The sequence below is a fragment of the Artibeus jamaicensis genome, unplaced genomic scaffold (assembly GCF_021234435.1).
Source record: "Artibeus jamaicensis isolate MK-2021 breed Jamaican fruit bat unplaced genomic scaffold, CSHL_Jam_final scaffold_754, whole genome shotgun sequence".
NCBI classification, from domain to species: Eukaryota; Metazoa; Chordata; class Mammalia; order Chiroptera; family Phyllostomidae; genus Artibeus; species Artibeus jamaicensis.
In genome coordinates, this window is record NW_026522054.1 from 1594849 (window position 1) to 1612904 (window position 18056).

At 46.7% G+C, this 18056-nt stretch overlaps 1 protein-coding gene across 1 annotated transcript in view; it reads left to right on the plus strand.

Annotated features, from left to right (window-relative positions):
- The window catches only part of DNAH14 (dynein axonemal heavy chain 14), a 163727-nt gene that overhangs the window by 41300 nt on the left and 104371 nt on the right, over nt 1-18056 (plus strand). Inside the window, exons 18-28 of the mRNA XM_053659549.1 lie at nt 282-472; nt 4897-5142; nt 5676-5797; nt 8780-8951; nt 11765-11869; nt 11958-12076; nt 13639-13713; nt 14650-14737; nt 15555-15808; nt 16309-16540; nt 17209-17262. Of these exons, the coding sequence (XP_053515524.1) occupies nt 282-472; nt 4897-5142; nt 5676-5797; nt 8780-8951; nt 11765-11869; nt 11958-12076; nt 13639-13713; nt 14650-14737; nt 15555-15808; nt 16309-16540; nt 17209-17262 (1658 nt within the window). The remainder of the gene's footprint in view (nt 1-281; nt 473-4896; nt 5143-5675; nt 5798-8779; nt 8952-11764; nt 11870-11957; nt 12077-13638; nt 13714-14649; nt 14738-15554; nt 15809-16308; nt 16541-17208; nt 17263-18056) is intronic.

Here is an 18056-nt window from a genome sequence, read left to right on the forward strand (position 1 = left end):
AAGTGACTCTTTGCCCCATAATGTTCTGACTGAGCAGCAGGTAAAAACCCAGAGCCCTTGACAGCCTTTCCAACGCAAACACATGTGCCTGCCTGTCCCTTTGCCTGTCTTCTCTGTCGGTGACAATCCAGGAAGCCCCCCAGCAGCCAGCTTTCCTGGTACCAGGGAGGCTGCGCGAACAAAGCGCGTTATTTCAGGGCAGACCAACAGCCGATAAACTGAGTCTGCCGTAGAAAATGTGGTGAGCGCGTGGTAAGCCCCCCGGCCGTTGCTGCCCACAGGGCTGCCCAGGAACAACATGGTGGCGCATCTCAAGCAGTCAGTGATAGACTTCAAGCAGCAGCTGCCCATCATCACCGCCCTGGGGAACCCCTGCCTCCAGCCCCGGCACTGGAACGCCCTCCAGGAGGTTATTGGAAAGTCCACCTATCTCCATAAAAACTGTACGGTCGAGAGTCTTCTAGCAGTCAAGGTAAGGGCAAACGGTTTGAAAAAGGAGGGTGAAATGCCAGAGGGGCCCATCTCGAGAGAGCAGGTAGATCTGCAGGGAATAGGAGTGAGAAAAGGGAGAAACAAGTGGAGTGTCTGGGGAAGTGGGAGTTTACTGGCAGATGAAAGGCGATAGGCGGTTCTGTTTAATTGGCCGCGTTGGTTCAGCCAGCCATCCATCCATCCATTTGTTCATTATGCCACTGTTACCCAAGTGATTAGAACCCTGGTTTTCATGTGTAACAGACGAAATTAGTGTTTTATTATTTATAGTGTTTTAATAGAGAAGATATTTTACGGGCATAGAAAAATCAAAATATTATATATCCCATTTTATATAAAATGAAAATATATTAAGAACATGTTAGGATAGTCCTACCAATAACTTAATATTGTATTTTAAATACATAATTAGCAACTTTTTGATATGCCATGTAGGTTTTATTATAAAAATAGTTTTTCCATGATTTTTAAAAAAGATTTATTTTTAGAGAGGAAGGGAGGGAGAAAGAGACGCATCAGTGTGTGGTTGCCTTTCATACGCCCCCTCCCCGGGGACCCCTCTGGCCACCAGGCATGTGCCCTGACTGGGAATGGAACCAGCAGCCCATTGGTTCACAGGCCAGTGCTCAATCCACTGAGCCACACCAGCCAGGGCCCCCACGATTCTTATCATTAAAAGTTCTTCTATTTTTGAGCCTGGTTTACATTAAGCTCCACTGATGTTTCATGTGTCGAGTCTAAGGAAATTGGTAACATTATTTTTATACCTATAATTTTTTACTAAATGATTTGTCGTAATGATGAAATGGGATTAAATATTTCAAAAGAATTTTTTACTTATTTTTAACAAATAATTTTAAAAGATTAATTGATTTTTTAAATTATTTTATATCTCCAGCCCTAAGCTCATTCTCCCTCCCAAGTTTCATATACCTAGTTTCCTATTCAGTATCTCCACTTACATGTGTAAAAGGTGCGTCAAAATTAACGTAGCCAAAGAGTCACTTCTCACTCTTCATCTCCCAATTCTGTTCTTCCTCTCTTCCCCATTTCAATAATGACATCTCCATTTCCGCCACCACCCCCCAACTGCTTAAGCTAAAAATTATGAAATAATCTTTTAATCTTCTCTTGCTCTTATTCTTCATTCCATCTAAATCTCTCATTCTTTCCTGGGTCAGGAAAGATACAGCTTCCTGACTGACCTATGTGCCAAGGATGAATTCAGCAAAGTGTCTAGATAATTTCAGAACGTATAGGTCAATGCCAACAGCTAAGTTTATTCAAACCAGCATTCCAAAAGTCTAGCACAATTTCAGTGAATTTTTTATTTTGAGTCTTGGGTTCTTGGAATCATTTCTGGACAAGTAAAGGGTGAAATTTGGCAGACAAAGTGCAGCAGCAGGCAGCGGAAGGCTGGATCGACAGGCCTGGTGGGGACCCACTGGGGGCCTGCAGTCCCTCCAAGGATTCCAGGAAGCTACCCTTACACGTCTCACAGGAACAGATGGTTTAAAAGGAAGTCCCGTGCAGTCCGTGGAGGATCCACGTGAAAATAATTCAACATCCAATCAAAAATGGACAAGGTCTTCAGCCTCTGAAATGCTGTAGCCAGGAGTCAGAGGTTAATTGTTGTAATAGAGGGGACGGACAACCAGCTGGCCATCTTAGTTGAACTCTGAGAGTCCCTGGATGGTCATGGTCATCCTGTAGAAATCCAGCAGTGCCTCCAGGACAATGCAAGTGCCTAGTTGGACAGGCTTTGCCGGCAGACTTGGCCTTCATCGACAGCCGCATACAATGTCACTTGGGGTTGACCCAGGGAAGGCGGTCACGCCACAAGGCTGTCCAGGGCAGGCATGGGCACAAGTTCCCTTGTGACCCTCTTAATTGAATACATTTTGCTTTTATCTAACAACCATTCTGTCCAAGGCGTTAGGTTCCGAAAAGTCCATAACGTGAAAAGCAATGTCACAGTAAGTGGAAGAGGTGCGTAGTGTGCATAAGATGAACACAGCTACTTCGTGGTTAACCATTTTCACTTTCGAGAGCCAGGTGCTTTATAATAGCAGCAATAATTACGATAGATATTAAGATTCATCTGAAATTTTGCAACTATTACCAACCCATTTGGGAGATCTGACCATTCGTTTGGTCAGGTCCCAAACTTTGATGATAAATGTTACAGAACAGAGGCCGATGGGGGGGAGACGTGATTATTGGTCCACTAGTGAGGCCAAAAACTGTTTCAGAACAGGGAGGGGCCAAGGGGGGGGAAACAATACATTGTTACTGAAAGGACCGCCACAAGGTTCACATTGTCCACCACCAGAGGAAAGACGTCTCTCAATGCCAGAGATTTGTGAAAAGGAAAGGAAATGTTTATTTAAAGCTCTACAGACTTAAAGTAGCGACCTAATGTCTTCATCAAAATCCCAAAGTCCTTCAGGACACCCACAGACGCACACAGTGCTTCCCTCTCCCTCTGCTCTAATCTGGGTACCGATTCTCAGGAAAAGAAGTAGAAGTCTGTGATTCGGGCTCCCAGCACCATCAGCTGTGCCGTCAGCCAGGATCAAACCATGTGGTTCTCTGCAAAGCTGTGGGGTCTGTACTCTGCCAAAGCCACGTGGTTCTCCCCTCCACCAAAGCTGTGAGGGGGTCTTCACTCTACTAAAGCTACATGGTTCTCCTTGGCAACGCTGCAGGAAGGGGGGGTTCACCACTCTGCCAAAGCTGAGTGGTGGTTCTCTGCTAAAGCCACATGGTGATTCTCCCTCACAGGGCTGCGGGAGTCCCCACTCTGGCCAAAGCTGCGTGGTTCTACTCTTAATGGCTTCTGTGTCTGGGTTTAAATCCCTAGCCAATCTTCCTCTGCAGCCCCATTTCTGACTCCTCCCACAATTGGCTACACTTGCCAGCACTCCCATATCCTCCCAGCTTTACTGGGCTGCCATAGTGGGTCTGGGCAGGCGTGGCCCCATGGCGTGGAGCCAATCATCTCCAAGCTCTCACTCAGGCTCTTTGACCAGAGGGAGTTGCCTCCCAGTTACATCCTGGGTGGAAGTCACTCTTTTCTCCCTGGCTCCAAGCATGGCCACAGCTATTTAACACATCTGTGAAACCAGTTAAAGGCTATAGATATGTTAAATGACCATGCCAGAGGTTAGCCGCAAAGCTGTTGCTATGCACAACAGCTCTCAATAGCCCTGCTCCATTGTCCCTTCCCCCAACTCACACCAGTAGGGGGGGAGGGGTGAGCACATCCTATATATCTTTCTAATATATCTTGGACATTTTGAGCTCTGGACCCCATTCAAAATCCCCTGTACCTTGGCTGCACCCTGTTACATAAAGAAGGGGCTAGAGCCATTCAGTTGCAATTGTGCATTAGATGTTCTCAGTGTCTGGATTTAGTAGTACTTAGCAATTTCAGTATGTCCACATTAGGCACAAAGTTCTTTCTTCACACAAACTTAGTCCCATGGTTTCTCATCTGCCTTTAGCTGAGTCACCTGTGTCAAAAGGCGAGCCTCTTTCCCAAAACTGTTCCTTGAAGGCCACACATAGCCAACTGATGCCACCATCCTTATATCTATTCGCAGTTTCCATAACAGATGTAATGAAAACTTTGTTCATATTTGTTCACGGTCCCCACTGAGCTGCATTAAGAAAATTAGGGAGTGGCTATCACTCTTCGACTCCATAGGAATGACGTGGGAGAACAGGGCTAGGGTCTTCTAGGGTCTGCTTTCAGAGGTGAGAGCAGCCGGTCCGGCGTGCTGGTGCTGAGATGTGCAGGTGAGACGCTCCCTATTTGCATCATGGTGAGTGAACCCAGAGCTCTTGTATCACAGTCTTGTCCTGTGGGAATTGCCAGGCAGGGCACATGGAGAGAAGACTTACACAAATTTCACTAACATATTTTGAGAAAAACCTTACCGCATCCAAAGAGGTGGCAAAGAGAGGGAAGCCCCGGAAGGTTGGCTCCGTTGGAGTAACATTCTCCCGGCTAAGATCACATCCCAAGAATTATTGTAGAAAGTGCAAGCATGTCGTCACAAGACAACAGCGGGCATTAGCACAGAGAAAAAGAGTCGGAGGAAGTACTCCCGTCTGCACATGCACGGCAGGCGCTGTTAATTAGTCTTTCGCTGACGAGAATCCGAGGCAGCAGACACTGTGGTTAGAAGTCTTTGCTGAATGTGAAGAACGTGACAAGGACGACGACGGCAAACTCGAAGGGGCCGTGCGGCGAAGGTTCAGCCAGGAAGTCTGCGGCTACAGTGTGAGCCTAACCGGAGTCAGACCTTCAACACACTCGTGTAAATCTCCCATCTTGAATGTACCAGGAACTATTTGCTCCACTGGATATTAAAAAATGTGTTTTTTCTCTCACTTTAGATGTTTCAGTATGAAAGTGAAATAAATGAAATATCAACCGCAGCCACTCGTGAGAGCATTCTCGAAAAGATGCTCTTTAAGATCGTTGACCTTTGGAACACGACTCCCTTGCACCTGGTGCTGCACCACACGGAGGCAGGCGCGATCCTCATCATCTCGTCTCTGGACGACTTGCTCGCTCAGCTGGAAGAGTCCCAGCTGGTGCTGGCAACAGTGAAAGGGTCCTCCTACGTCGAGCCCATGAAGGTAGATACCGCGGCAAAGGGAAAATGTTGAAATTGTCTGCACCTTTGTGTCACTTTAAGTTTTGGCGGTCCTGTGAGCTTTTGAACTGAGTAACTCATTCGTGCAGTTATATAGAAGTGGATTGAATATTTAGTGCTTAAACTACCAAAAGTAACTTGTTATGGGAACGTTATTCATTGCTCAGGAGGAACTGTCAGGAAGTTTAATTTGGGCAGTGTCCTTCAGAGAGGACCAAAATAGCACCCCCGAGGCCTGACTGTACTGGAGCCCCTACCCCTCGGGGTGGAGGGTGGGGATGGTGCCAGGGGTGGGTAGACGGAGCTGCTAGCAGAGTGGATGCTTCACGGCCGCTTCCCGCACTGCTGCTCTCCCCAGACTGAGTGCAATGACAGTCACGCTCCTGCACGGACCCTCCACTAGTTACTTCCTGTACGTCAGCGACTGACGGTCACTTCTGAGTTTGACCTCAGTTTCTGTTTTATGACCTGTCATTTGCCGTGTTTAGATTTGTGTGCGTTTATCATTCATTGCAGGATCTTGTGGACAAGTGGGACCAAAACCTGGCTCTCTTCTCGTACACTCTCGAGAAATGGGTGAATTGCCAAAGGTCGTGGCTTTCCCTTGAACCAGTCTTTAATTCTTTAGAAATACAAAGGTAAAAACTTAAAATACGCCACATTCAGGTTTAAAAAAAAAGGCACAGTGTGTATTTCATTTCCAGTCATCCTGGGAACATTCTAAAAGAATCCTTTCTGTAGGCATAGGACTGTAATCTGCTGAACCATTCTTATGTTTGTTTCTTTCATGAAAGGTTGCAAATACCATTTTTAAAGCCTTCTTTGTCAGTTACTGGTAGAAAGCTGTTAAGGAGTGGGGAGGAAATGTCAGAGACGTCATTAAAATCCCGAGTGTTAGTGTGGTGCTGATGTGGGCACTAAACATGTCTTCACAGCAGCCGTCCATGAATGCTGGTTTGTCGCTCTGGCCCATGTGAAAGAATAGAGGGCCTAGACGATGTTAAAAATTGTGCCTTCTCATCGCTAGCGTTTGAATTGATTGGTCTCCTTGTCAAGGGGTTGGTGTTACGAGTGCTCAGGCTGAGGCACCTGTCCTACCCAGGCAGAGCTTGAGCTGCGGGCGGTCAGTCCCACGCTCGGGCTTCGGAGCCAATCTGAAGTGAGGGAGGAAGCCGTGGGGCAGACATGTCTCTGAGGCATGTTCGAGCTGATGATAGAAAATCGTGAGTATCAGCTGAAGCATTTTGAGCTTTATTTTAGAGGCAAGAGGGGAACTGCTAGAGGTTTACAAAAGAAAAACGTTCAGATCATTAGTATTTCTCGGGAACAGTATCCACCTCTGTTGTACGTGTCCAGTTCTTGTCCTTCGATGCCTTAGGCTCTTGTGTTAATCTGTACTCATTCCGATAGTCCTCAGAGTAGAAACCCAACGCACAGGGCTCTGTATATCCTTTATGACTACAGTTTAGTGCCTTAAACTCAAACTAAACACTTAGTTAACGGAGACATAAAGCTCCTAGGGAAGGGAGTTCCAAATGTCACCAGCTTGTTCTTGTACAGGACTTGCTATGAGGTTGGAGACAGGGTGGCTTGGAGTTAAGGGCCGAAGGCTCCTGTACAACAGTTGTAAAGAAAAGGGAAAAAATGGGACCGTGATGGACTTGCCTTTGACGACAGAGAAGGACAGTGGGCCTGACCGTAAGGGGAAACGGTGAAAAAGAGAGGAGGCGAGAGAGACTCCTTAGAGGGGAGCGTTCTTTGAAGGGAATTTGTCGGGGTGGTGGGGGAGGTTGCTGCGCTGTTTACCTGCCTCCAGACGAACTGGGAGCTACACCAGAAAATCCCAGAGGCCCGGGGAGCAGGTGTAGGGAGGGCGGGCTGGAGTGTCCTCTGATAGGATTTTTACTGAGCCGTCTTTTTCGGCACATCACCCAATATGGAGAAAGGGGTGATGGCGGGAGGGCCTCTGGAAGCACTGCCCTAAAGGTAGGGGTGCTAGAAACTAGGCCTGACCTCTTTGCTGGAATTTTGAAGCAGCCTCTAACAGCAGAGCAAAAGGTGCAAGGCTACGGGATTATCTCAGACCCCTGGTTCTCTCCTGGAGGGGATGTTGCCCCCACAGGAAACGTCTGGCAACGTGGGATACACTTCTGATGATCACAGTGGGGGGGGGCGGGAGGTGCAAACGGCATTTGGCCCAGTGAATAGAGGATGTTATGCATGTACAGTGCCCTGGAAAGCACGCCCCCCACCCCAGCAAAGAATGGTCTGGCCCCCCAGGTGTTAGCAGTGCTTTCATGTTGAGAAATCCTGGCTCAGCCTGAGGTGAGACAGCCGAGGGCTCCATCCTGAGACATCACCACTGAAACAGATGCTGGTCAGAGCCAAGTGGGGGAGGCCTGTATGGGAGGCGCCCCGTTTGCAGCAGTGAGGAGGAATGACTGTACGCTGGCAGCTGGGGAGAGCCCGGGAGCAGGGCAGCACAGACGTGCCAGCTGGGGTACCCCGAAGGCCCTGGCAGTGCACCCCAGGGGTACCTGCCCCGATGTCATTGAAGGACATTTAAAAGGCAAGAAAAAATTGCAAGTAACACTAGCTGATTTTTTTTCTTTTTCTTTTTCTTTTTAAAAAGAGGAGAAGGGAGGGAGAAAGAAAGAGAAGCATCAATGTATGGTTGCCTCTTGCACACCTCCCGCTGGGGACCTGGCCCACAACCCAGGCATGTGCCCTAACTGGGACTTGAACCTGCGGCCCTTTGGTTCAAAGGCCAGCGCTCAGTCTGCTGAGCCACACCAACTAGGGCTGAATTCTTTTTAAAGGCCTTTTCTCTCATTTCTTTCTACCTCAACCTCCCAGTCCTGAGGAGCTTGAACCGGGCTGGGGCTAGAGTGGGAGGGGCGTGGGAAACACAGGTGAGCAGAGCCCAGGGCAGAGCAAGGCCACACACCCTCCGACAGCGCCTCCCTCTCCCGGCTTCAGCAACAGCAGAAACAGACCTCAAGTCAGAGTGTCGGTGGGCGGCAGGGTGGGCGGCGCGGGTTTGCTTCTGCTTTCCAGGGGGAGAGAATAATGACAGTTGTGCGGAGGAAGTTTCCGGGACCCGCTGCACGCTTCCTCGTCCCCTAGGAGTAGATCATCGCAAATGGAACTGGAATTTTCTTAACACGCGCCCGTCTACCCTGTTCCGAGGCCAGATGCCCCTGTGCCCATCCCTTCGTGGGGAAACCCTGCTCCTCCTGTAGCCGCGGATGAAACAGCTCCCCCTCCAAGCAGCTGTCCCCAGGCCCCACTTCCGCTCCAGCATGTCAGTGGCCCTTGGTTTGATTTCATTTCCTGGGACAAAATCACTGCCACTTGCACTACGTAGAGCTTTTACCTGCCTGTCCTATACCCTGGATTAAGTGTAATCCTGTTCAGTGATGGATGGACGTCCAGTTTGGCATAGTGTCTCCAACCTTGTATGTAATGATGCTCAAAAAATAAACTTACAGTCAGCAAAAATGCAACTTATCAAAACACTTCGTAAATTGAACAATATTCTGTGCCCCGTGCATCTAGGTTATAGATTTTAATTACAGTACCATCAAAAAATAAAATGATCTCTAACTTTCTTTCTAAAGACAGCTCCCTGGAGAAGCAAAGCTCTTCTCGGAAGTGATATCCATGTGGAAAGAAATAATGTTAAAAGTACAAAACAAGCTGGATGTTTTGCACGTAACCACCTCTGCGGGAGTTCTTAAAACTCTGCAAAATTGCAACGTGTCTCTTGGATATATAAAGAAAAGCCTTGAGGTAAAATGATGAGTCCCGAGGCAGACAACCACTAACCGACAAAGTATAGTAGCGCTATGGAATCCAGCTCTGGTGCAGGTCTTCCCGACTCCAGCTGCCAACAGTAGTTCCAACTCTCGCTGTCTGGATGGTGAATGAAAATACTATCAAAAGGGACCAGTCTCAGTGACCTTCGGCAAAGTATCAGGGGTTTTTTTCTTAAGATTTTCTTTATTTTTAGCAGAGGGGAAGGGAGAGAGAAAGAAGGGAGAGAAACATCAATGTGTGGTTGCTTCTCTCACACCCCCTACTGGGGACCCGGGCTGCAACCCAGGCATGTCCCCTGACTGGGAATCGAACCAGTGACCCTTTGGGTCTCAGGGTGGCACTCAGTCCACTGAGCCACACCAGCCAGGGCAAGTATCAGATTTTTACAAGCCTCGTTTCCTTAGCTTTAAATTGGGATTAATGGCAGGGGCTGTGGTCTAGAGGCGGTGATGCATTGAAAGTGCAAGAGCTGCCCCACAGAAAGTGCTCAGTGAATGTTACTCCAATGAGCACTGCTATCATTGTGAGGAAGTCAGCAAAAGTTGAAGATTTAAGATTTTTTTAAATTTATATCACTGGTTTTATAAATTTCTACATCAGAACTTTAAGTTGTCAGCTACACATACTTGTCCTTTAAATACCAGGTTTCAATAGTTGAGATTTATGGTAAACGTATTCACTTCACTTTAGAAGCCAAGGTATTTTCCAAACACCGGCCTCTTCTCATTGCACACAGGCCTCAGTGGTCGCGCTGACTCCTCCGGGGTGCCCGCAGCATGTGACCGCCTGTAGGAAGTTCTCTGCCCAGGACAACACCCTGCTGCTTAAATCCTTGACCTGGGGCGGGCATAGGGGCTGCACCCGCAGTGATCTGGTTCATAATAACCAGTTTGCACAGCGGCCATTGAGATGAGCGCTCTAATTATTTCTAGTGTATCTTTGGGCTATGACTAAGCATCATTACCAACCAGTAATTTTCCGTTCATCCCTGTACCCCGAGCATGGGGTGTATTACACCAGGCGCTGCTGCTAGATCCTGGGACTGCAAAGAGAAAAGACACATTCCTTACTGTTACAGAACTGAGAGTCTGTTGCAGGCAACAAAAATGGTAAAGACATATTGCATGGCGGTGTGTGCTGGGCTGGATGGTGTGACCATGTTAAGGAGAAATGAACCCAGCCTGGGAGAAGTGGTCATCGGCCTGGGCCTCGGAAGAAATGTGTGGGTTAGCCAGGTAAAGGAGACAGGGTGTGGGCACGTGGGAGGGAGGAGGATCGGAGCCAGGAGAAGAGAACAGATGTGGCCCTATCGGCAAATTCGGCGCCTCCTGGCATCATGAATGATATGGTGCAAACGGAGCAGAGGCTGCGGGTTGGGACCCTCCAGGGAATAAGTGTGAACGACGGGACCCTCCAGGGAAGCAGGGGACCGATCTGGAAGGGCCTGGAGTATTACAGTGAGTTTTGAATTTACCGAGTAGCCACTGAAGGATTTGAAGCCAGAGAGTGAAATGATTTGATTTTAAAAATATCCCCCAGTGCGGAAGCATCGAGTGTGGATAGATCGGTGGCAGTGAGAATAGACATGAAGAAACCAGTCGGAAGACTGGAAAGATCGGGGCCTGCGAGCGAGACCGTGGGGAGGACGCAGGAAGGCGGTGCCAGGGGCTGCGGGAAGGAGAGGTGGGATCGCACCTGCACTTCTGTCTCGGCCAGCAGAGCGGAAGGCAGTGGACTAGAGAGATAGGGGGGCTTGTATGGAAAGAAGTAAGTTTTGTACGTGGTGGAAATAAAGCACTTGCGTGACAATCAGGTAAGCACGTTCAGTCAGCAGCATCTGGGTGACAGACCCAGGGCAGAGGGGACGTGCGCTGAGCCAGAGGGCAGCCGGGAACGTGTCGGAACTGCTCGGGAAGAGCATAACGGGAGGAAGGATGATGAGGCTGGAGCTCCACAGACGTCAACCTCCGATGTTCATGTTGGGGACGAAGGGGGACCTTGAAGGCGAATGATGAGAAGTGGCCGAGGGATGGCAAACAGCCAATCCCAGAAATCAAAACGAAGCAGAGGCCAGTGCTGGGGCCTGTCCCGCAGCACGAAGACCAGAAAGGTCCCAGTGAATCCGGAGGCGGGGAGGGCGGAGCATGAGGATGACAGAGGGGGGAAGTAAAGACTTGCCTTTACAGACTCTAAGAACTGTGGGGTGAAGGCAGGCGGGCTGGCAGCCGAGAGCGTTACTTCCACGTTTCATGAGAGAGACTGCAGACATGGACAAGTAATGAGTGAAACAGGAATAGCTCGGCCTGGCATCACCGGAGGGGCACCTGTTCCCCAGAAAAGAGGGAAAGCCGGTGCGTGCAGCTCAGTTGTGGGGAGGGAGTGGGGATAGAGGATTTCTGTGGACGCCGGAATGGGAGGTGACCGGCTCCGATGACAGTGTACTCTCCAGGAGCCTAGGGGTCTGAGAGCAGAGAGCGGGGGGCCGTGGCGCAGTGCCCGCAATGCCAAGAAACCAAGCTTTGGTGCCGACCTGTCACACAACGGCGTGTGCGGGTGTGTGCGCGTGTGTGGAAGGCTGGGAGGGGGGGTATTTTTGTTTTAGTTTTGCCTTATTAGCATTTTTTTCTTTAGCAGTTTAAGTATAACGTTCATGGCACGTGAGATGTTATTTTGATGGGCGCCGCTGTGGATACCGTAACTTTGACATCATGGGTTTTGTGTGGGGGCACCCAAATGAGGCTGTGATCCAACCTGCTCTGAACCGCGCTGCTTTTGATTCTGGACAGGACTACTTTGAAATTAAAAGAATGCTGTTCCCAAGATTTTACTTCCTTAGCAATGCTGAGCTCCTTCAAATTCTGGCTGAGAGCAGAAACCCGGAATCTGTCCAGGTAATACCATTATTCTTTGCTCAGCAGTGGCATTTCCCCACCAGGTCAGAATTTTATAGCATGACTGACATTTGCTCCTGGTCCACAGCCTTACCTGGTGAAGTGTTTTGAAAATATAAAACGACTGATGATATGGAAACAAGAGATCGGCCCTCCTGCTGTGGTCATGCTCGTATCTGCCGAAGGAGAGATGCTCCTGCTGCCCAAGTATGAGATTTGGCTCACACACTAAGCATTTATTATTTTTTAAGTATATATTATTGATTATGCCATTACAGTTGTTCTATTCCCCCCTTCATTCCCCTCCACCCTGCACACCCCCTCCCCCACCGTTCCCCCCTTTAGTTTATGACCACATGTCTAGAGTTCTTTAGATTCTGTATTTCCCATACTATTCTTGTCCTCCCCCCTATCTATTTTCTACCTACATCTATGCTACTTATTTTCTGTACCTTCTCCTCCTCCCACTCCCCTGTTGCTAACCCTCCATGTGATCTTCATTTCTATGGTTTTGCTCCTGATCTAGCTGTCCTCTTAGTTTGCTTTTGTTTTAGGTGTGGTTGTTAATAACTGAGTTTGCTGTCCTTTCACTGTTCATCTTTTTTATCTTCTTTTTCTTAGATCTAAGTCCCTTTAACATTTCATATAATAAGGGCTTGGTGATGGTGAACTCCTTGAATTTGATCTTATCTGAGAAGCACTTTATCTGCCCTTCTATTCTAAATGAAAGCTTTGCTGGACAGATCAGTCTTGGATGTAGGTCTTTGGATTTCATGACTTGGAATACTTCTTTCCAGCTCCTTCTTGCCTGCAAGGTCTCTTTTGAGAAATCCGCTGACAGTCTGATGGGAACTCCTTTGTAGGTGACTGTCCCCTTAGCTCTTGCTGCTTCTAGGATTCTCTCCTTCATTTTAATCTTGGCTAATGTAAAGATGATGTGCCTTGGTGTGTTGCTAAAGCTTTTTTGTTTTTAAACTTGGTTGTGGGAGGAGGTACAGTGCTTCCACCTACGCCTCCATCTTGGCGGAAGTCCACACGCTAAGCATTTAGTTTAAAGAAAATTTTTATTTTATTTAAAACCTCTGCTTGGAAAATTTCTGATCTGTCAGACAAGTTTGCTAAGCAAACTCTCTCTCTTCAAAGATAATTTACTTATGTGGAATTTTACCTTTCCATGCCCATTACTGATTAACATTATCCCAAAAGCCAACACAAGGATTTGTTGTTTGAATACAAGAAGGAAATCTGCTCAGGGTTGCTGGCCCGGCTCCCTCGGATACGTCTGTGACCCTTGCTTCGCCACAAGTGGCTCCCAGGCAGTTGTAACAGGCGAGGCCCTTCCGCTGCACTGGTCCCATTGGCCAGCTGTGGCAATGACTCGCTGACTGGCGCACAGCTCTTGATGTGAACGGATTTTTTTTTAATGCTGTGCCCAAGTCTTCCCTTCCACCAAAACCGCCAGCTGGGCCCAGATCCAGGGTTCCTGTTTAGATGATCTGATGAGGAATCCAAAAGTGCTTTGAAATATAATTTATCCAGTTTGTAAATTCATGTTTAATGGAGCCTCTTCTGTAAATGCATGGTTTTGATGTCAGAGTATACTAGAACTAAGAGACATTTTTTTTGCGTAGTTTTCCAAACTAAAATCTAGAAAAAGAAAAAGGTATTATAGAGTTATAGGCCTTTGGCCTATGAACATTATGAGTGTAGAAAACTCAGCCTACTGGCTCATCAGAGGAATGTCTCAGGAACTTTTCTTTTCATTACAGGAAAATTCGTGTAAGAAATGCTGTAGAACAGTGGCTGGTAAACGTAGAGAAAAGTATGTTCAATATGCTAAAAAAGTAAGTACAGTGGTCAGATCCTAAAAGTATTATACATATAAATTGAAACTGGGTCCATGATCTACTAATCTACGTGGGAACTATGCAGAGAAATGCAGACTCGAGTCCTGTCCTGTTTCAATAGAATTTGATGACAAAATAATCAGTTTGGTAGTGTGAATGTCCATTTGAGGGTGTGATCAGGGACAACATTCAGCTGTTGTGGGCTTCGAGATTCTTCAGGGTCTGACCGCTGGCCAGATTGGTCTGCTGCCCTGAGACGCAGTGCCCAGCGGGCCTCTGGGAGCAGCCCCTTCACGGCTCCGCATTCCCGTCCCGCGTCTGTTTCCTGGAGCCGTTGCCTTGCCCTGTTCCCTTCAGCGTCACCCTTTTCATGGCTCTCTGTCTCTAGTCAGTTTGACTGCAGCAGTCTTTTACGTTTCTAACTCTTCACTGTTGGTTACAGAAAAGCTATTGGCCCCGAAGTTTTAATACCTGTGTTTGTTAGTATTATCCTAAATACCCACCCAGCGTTTCCACCATAATTATAATTAATTTTTTAAGCTAAATACAGTACTTTACCATTAACATTCACCTGGGATTTCAGCCCCGTACTCAGGATTGTAGAAATTATTTTAAATGCTGATTTTGTCGTTGGTAGTATTAGAAATCCAAGGCTGACAGGTGCCATCTCCTGGTTTAATACAGTTTTTCCATCCTGGAAACCCAGCAGCCTCATTGGAAAACACACAGATGATGTTAAAGAGGAATTTAAGGGATGTAACTTATGCACGAGTTAAGGTTCTCTTAATGCTCTTTGGTCCCATTTACCTGAATTAGAACAAAAAAATCAGAGACCCTGTAGGGAAGTTCCCCTGTGATCTTGTGCTCGATCATTAAATGGCCACAATCAATGATTTGATAGAAATAGCACAAATAATGCCTTTCTGTTTACAGGTTCGTGAGGCAAGGGGTGGAAGACTGGAACCAGCAGCCCTTCGCTCTGTGGGCGGTTTCTCATCCCGGACAAGTGGCGCTCACTGTGGTAGGCTGGCACCACGCTGGCACACCCATGCTTCTCTGTGGCCAAGAGAGGAAAGGTTTAGAGATAAGCCATCGTGAAGGGGCTTGTGTTACCTAGCTTACTTTGACATGCATCAAGAAACAAGATGGACAGATGTGTGATAAAGGCAGCAAGAGTTAATTGTAGAATAGAGGTGGTGGGCATATAGGTATTCGTTTCATAATGCCTTGCATCTCTCCAGCCGTCTGCTGCGGTCACATCTCCCTCTGCTAGCAGGCAGAACATGTCTCCAATCTCAAGGCTACACGTGACAGCACGGCCCATTCAAGTGACCTATAAGCCTCTGACCTGTGCCCCTGCACACTTCCAGGTCAGTCTGACATCAATCCAGTAGCCCTCTCATGCATAACAGCTCTGGTGTCTATGACCAGAGTGTCAACAAATGGGTCAAATAACCAGTTATATAAAGTTTCTAAAGCTGTGATTACCGTTTTCTAGGGATAGTGCTTCTGAGTTCAACTGAGGAAACACTAGGAATTTCATCTTGAAGTTTTCGACCATTTTGACTGTCCCCAGGTCACCCGCTTAACCTAGTGATTAAGATACAACACTTAGAAATTACAAATATTGGTGATAAATTTATTCCATTCAGTAATGACTAAGGCCCTCATTCATCAAAATTCAGTCTCTAACTCTCGCGTACGTACAAATGTGCAAGCTCTTTTACACACACGCAGGTGCACTCACACACACACATACCTCGCACATACACATCCTGAAAACATTTAATTCATAACATCTGTGCCTCAACTGTCATATCCGTGTCTTACTTTTTCAGAGCCTGATCATGTTTTATAATGACTGTGTCAAAAGTTTCGTGAGCCCTCACCCGAGAGAGGAGTTGAAAGGGGTCCATGCGGGGATCCTGGGCCGTCTAGAAGAGGCCGCAGAGCTGGTGGTGCTGGGCCCTGGCAACACACGGGCGAAAACGGTGCTCGGGGCGTTGCTCACCCTCCACGTATACTGCAGAGACATCGTGGGAGATTTGCTGCTTAAAAGTATCTTCAGTGCAGAGGATTTCGAGTGGACGAGGTAGGTTGATCTCAGTGCGACTCTACGTAAAATGATTTTTCACGCCTGTCGGTGAGTTAACGCTCTACCACAAACTTTGCCACACCTGAATTTTAATTTTCTGCGGTGTGCAAAAATTCTAAGCAAACAGAAAATTCGATGTTCCTTGACCTAAAGCTACAGCCTTTGACAGGTGGCCCCTGCTGTAAATAAAGGATCTTTTAACTAAGCCACAAAGCAAAAACTTACAAATACACAAAAAGGAGAGAGAAGGGAACCTGAGCACACCACCACCGACGGCCTCACAGCAAGGAGCGTGCTTCAGCAAGGCCGCTTTCTCAAGGGGAAGAGCACTCACGGGTTCTCATTGCGAGGGCTAGCATAGCCATTATGAATCATCTGTCACTTTTCACTTGACCTTCATTTTCATTTTTAATTTTCATTATGTTTCTGCATTTCAAAAAACTGGAAGTAATTTTTGCCCCCATAACATGAGCGTTGTTTTAAAACATTGTTTTCAGACATTTGCAGTACAAATGGAATGACAAACAAAAGCTGTGCTATGTGTCTCAAGGGGAGGCCAGCTTTACGTACGGCTACGAGTACTTGGGCTGCACCCCGCGGCTGGTGGTCACGCCCCTCACTGACCGGTGCTGGCTGACTCTCACTGGAGCTCTGCACTTGAACCTTGGAGGCTGCCTCTCTGGTCCGACTGGCACGGGAAAAACCGCGAGCGTCCGAGATCTGGCAAAAGTTAGTGGTTTTGTGTCCCAAGTCGAAACCTTTTTTAGAGTCAAAAACTTGAATGGTACCTTAAATTCACCCTTTCTATCGTTAAGATGTCCATGACATTTAATGGGCCCATTCATCCGTTCATACACTTCATGGGTTAATTTTCGGATGGCTAGCATCCGTTGGGATTTGGGGCCTCAGTCAGCCACTGTGCTCTGTGTGTCTACCTGGAACACCCTTGTACCCGCCAACTGCCCTGTGAATGGCAGGTTGGCCCCCCACCCCTTCCTGGAGGGGACTCCTTTATCTGGAATCCGGTACACAGGTCTTTGCCTGGTCTTGGGGACTGGTGTGTGTGAGTGAGTCACAGATGGGACATAGGTCATAGATGGAAGTGACCCACGAGAGGATCTCCTTGACTGCACTGGAAGGCTTTGTTCTCATTTTTTATTTGTTTGATGTGTTTACAAACACGACCTTAATGCTCCATGTACGAATCATCTAAACTGTAATAGTGTATGTGTGTTTTGACTAAAATGAGTTTTGTATTTTTTTCAATTTGGCATGTAATTCATCTTTAATTGTAAAAGTTTTCTCAAAAGATTAAGACATTTTATTACTCTGGCAGTGTTAACATTAGTATTTTGTGTCATAAAGCAAGAAATATATTTAAATAATGTTTTTTCCAGTCCTTAGGTAAACATTGTGTGGTCTTCAACTGTTTTGAGGATTTGGATTATAAGGTAAAAGTTACATACTCAGGTAAAAATATTGTACAAATAAAAGAAATAATTCATTGAGGATTGAAAGACCAAGAAAAATATCTTAGAGATACATTAAGCATTAATAGAACTGTAACTATTATAATAATTTAAACTAATAGAATAGAAATTTAGAATGTAATATAAACTTAAAACATTATACATTTTGCTTTTATGCTACTGAACTACTACTCAAGACTGTCATTTTCAAACTTTTTGTTGTCCAAGCAAAATCTAATATGGAACATAAATATATAGAAAATTAAGAGTATTGTTTTATTTTATATGTTTTACTCCTATACATTAATTTACTAAAAAGGTAAATCATTAAGAACAATGAGCCTCTTAAGATTAACACAAAAATTTGAGTCAGAGTTTACATAAATGATTACAACTTTACATCAGCCTTATTTTGTTTGCCTTGCACATTAAGATATATCTCATAACAGTCGGAAATCTCTATTAAAATTTCATGTACTCTGTGCCTGCCACAAACCTACTTGAAGTTCTAAGACACTTTGTGGGTTAAGTCCCAACCTTTCCCGTTTTATTGCTGTCACTTTATTTGCGGTTCAAAGCGCATTGCGTCTGAGATCCAGCATTTCCGATTTGTGCTCACTTAGCACGTTCAGTAACATAAAGAAGCTGGTTTGATGGAGACGCCACGGAGGGTCCCTTCTCCGGAAGGAAACCGCCTCCCAGGGGAGGCTCTTGTTTGCTGAGCAAAACCTTAAAGGGAAACCAGGAAGCCTAGTAATCAAGATAAATAATGTTTT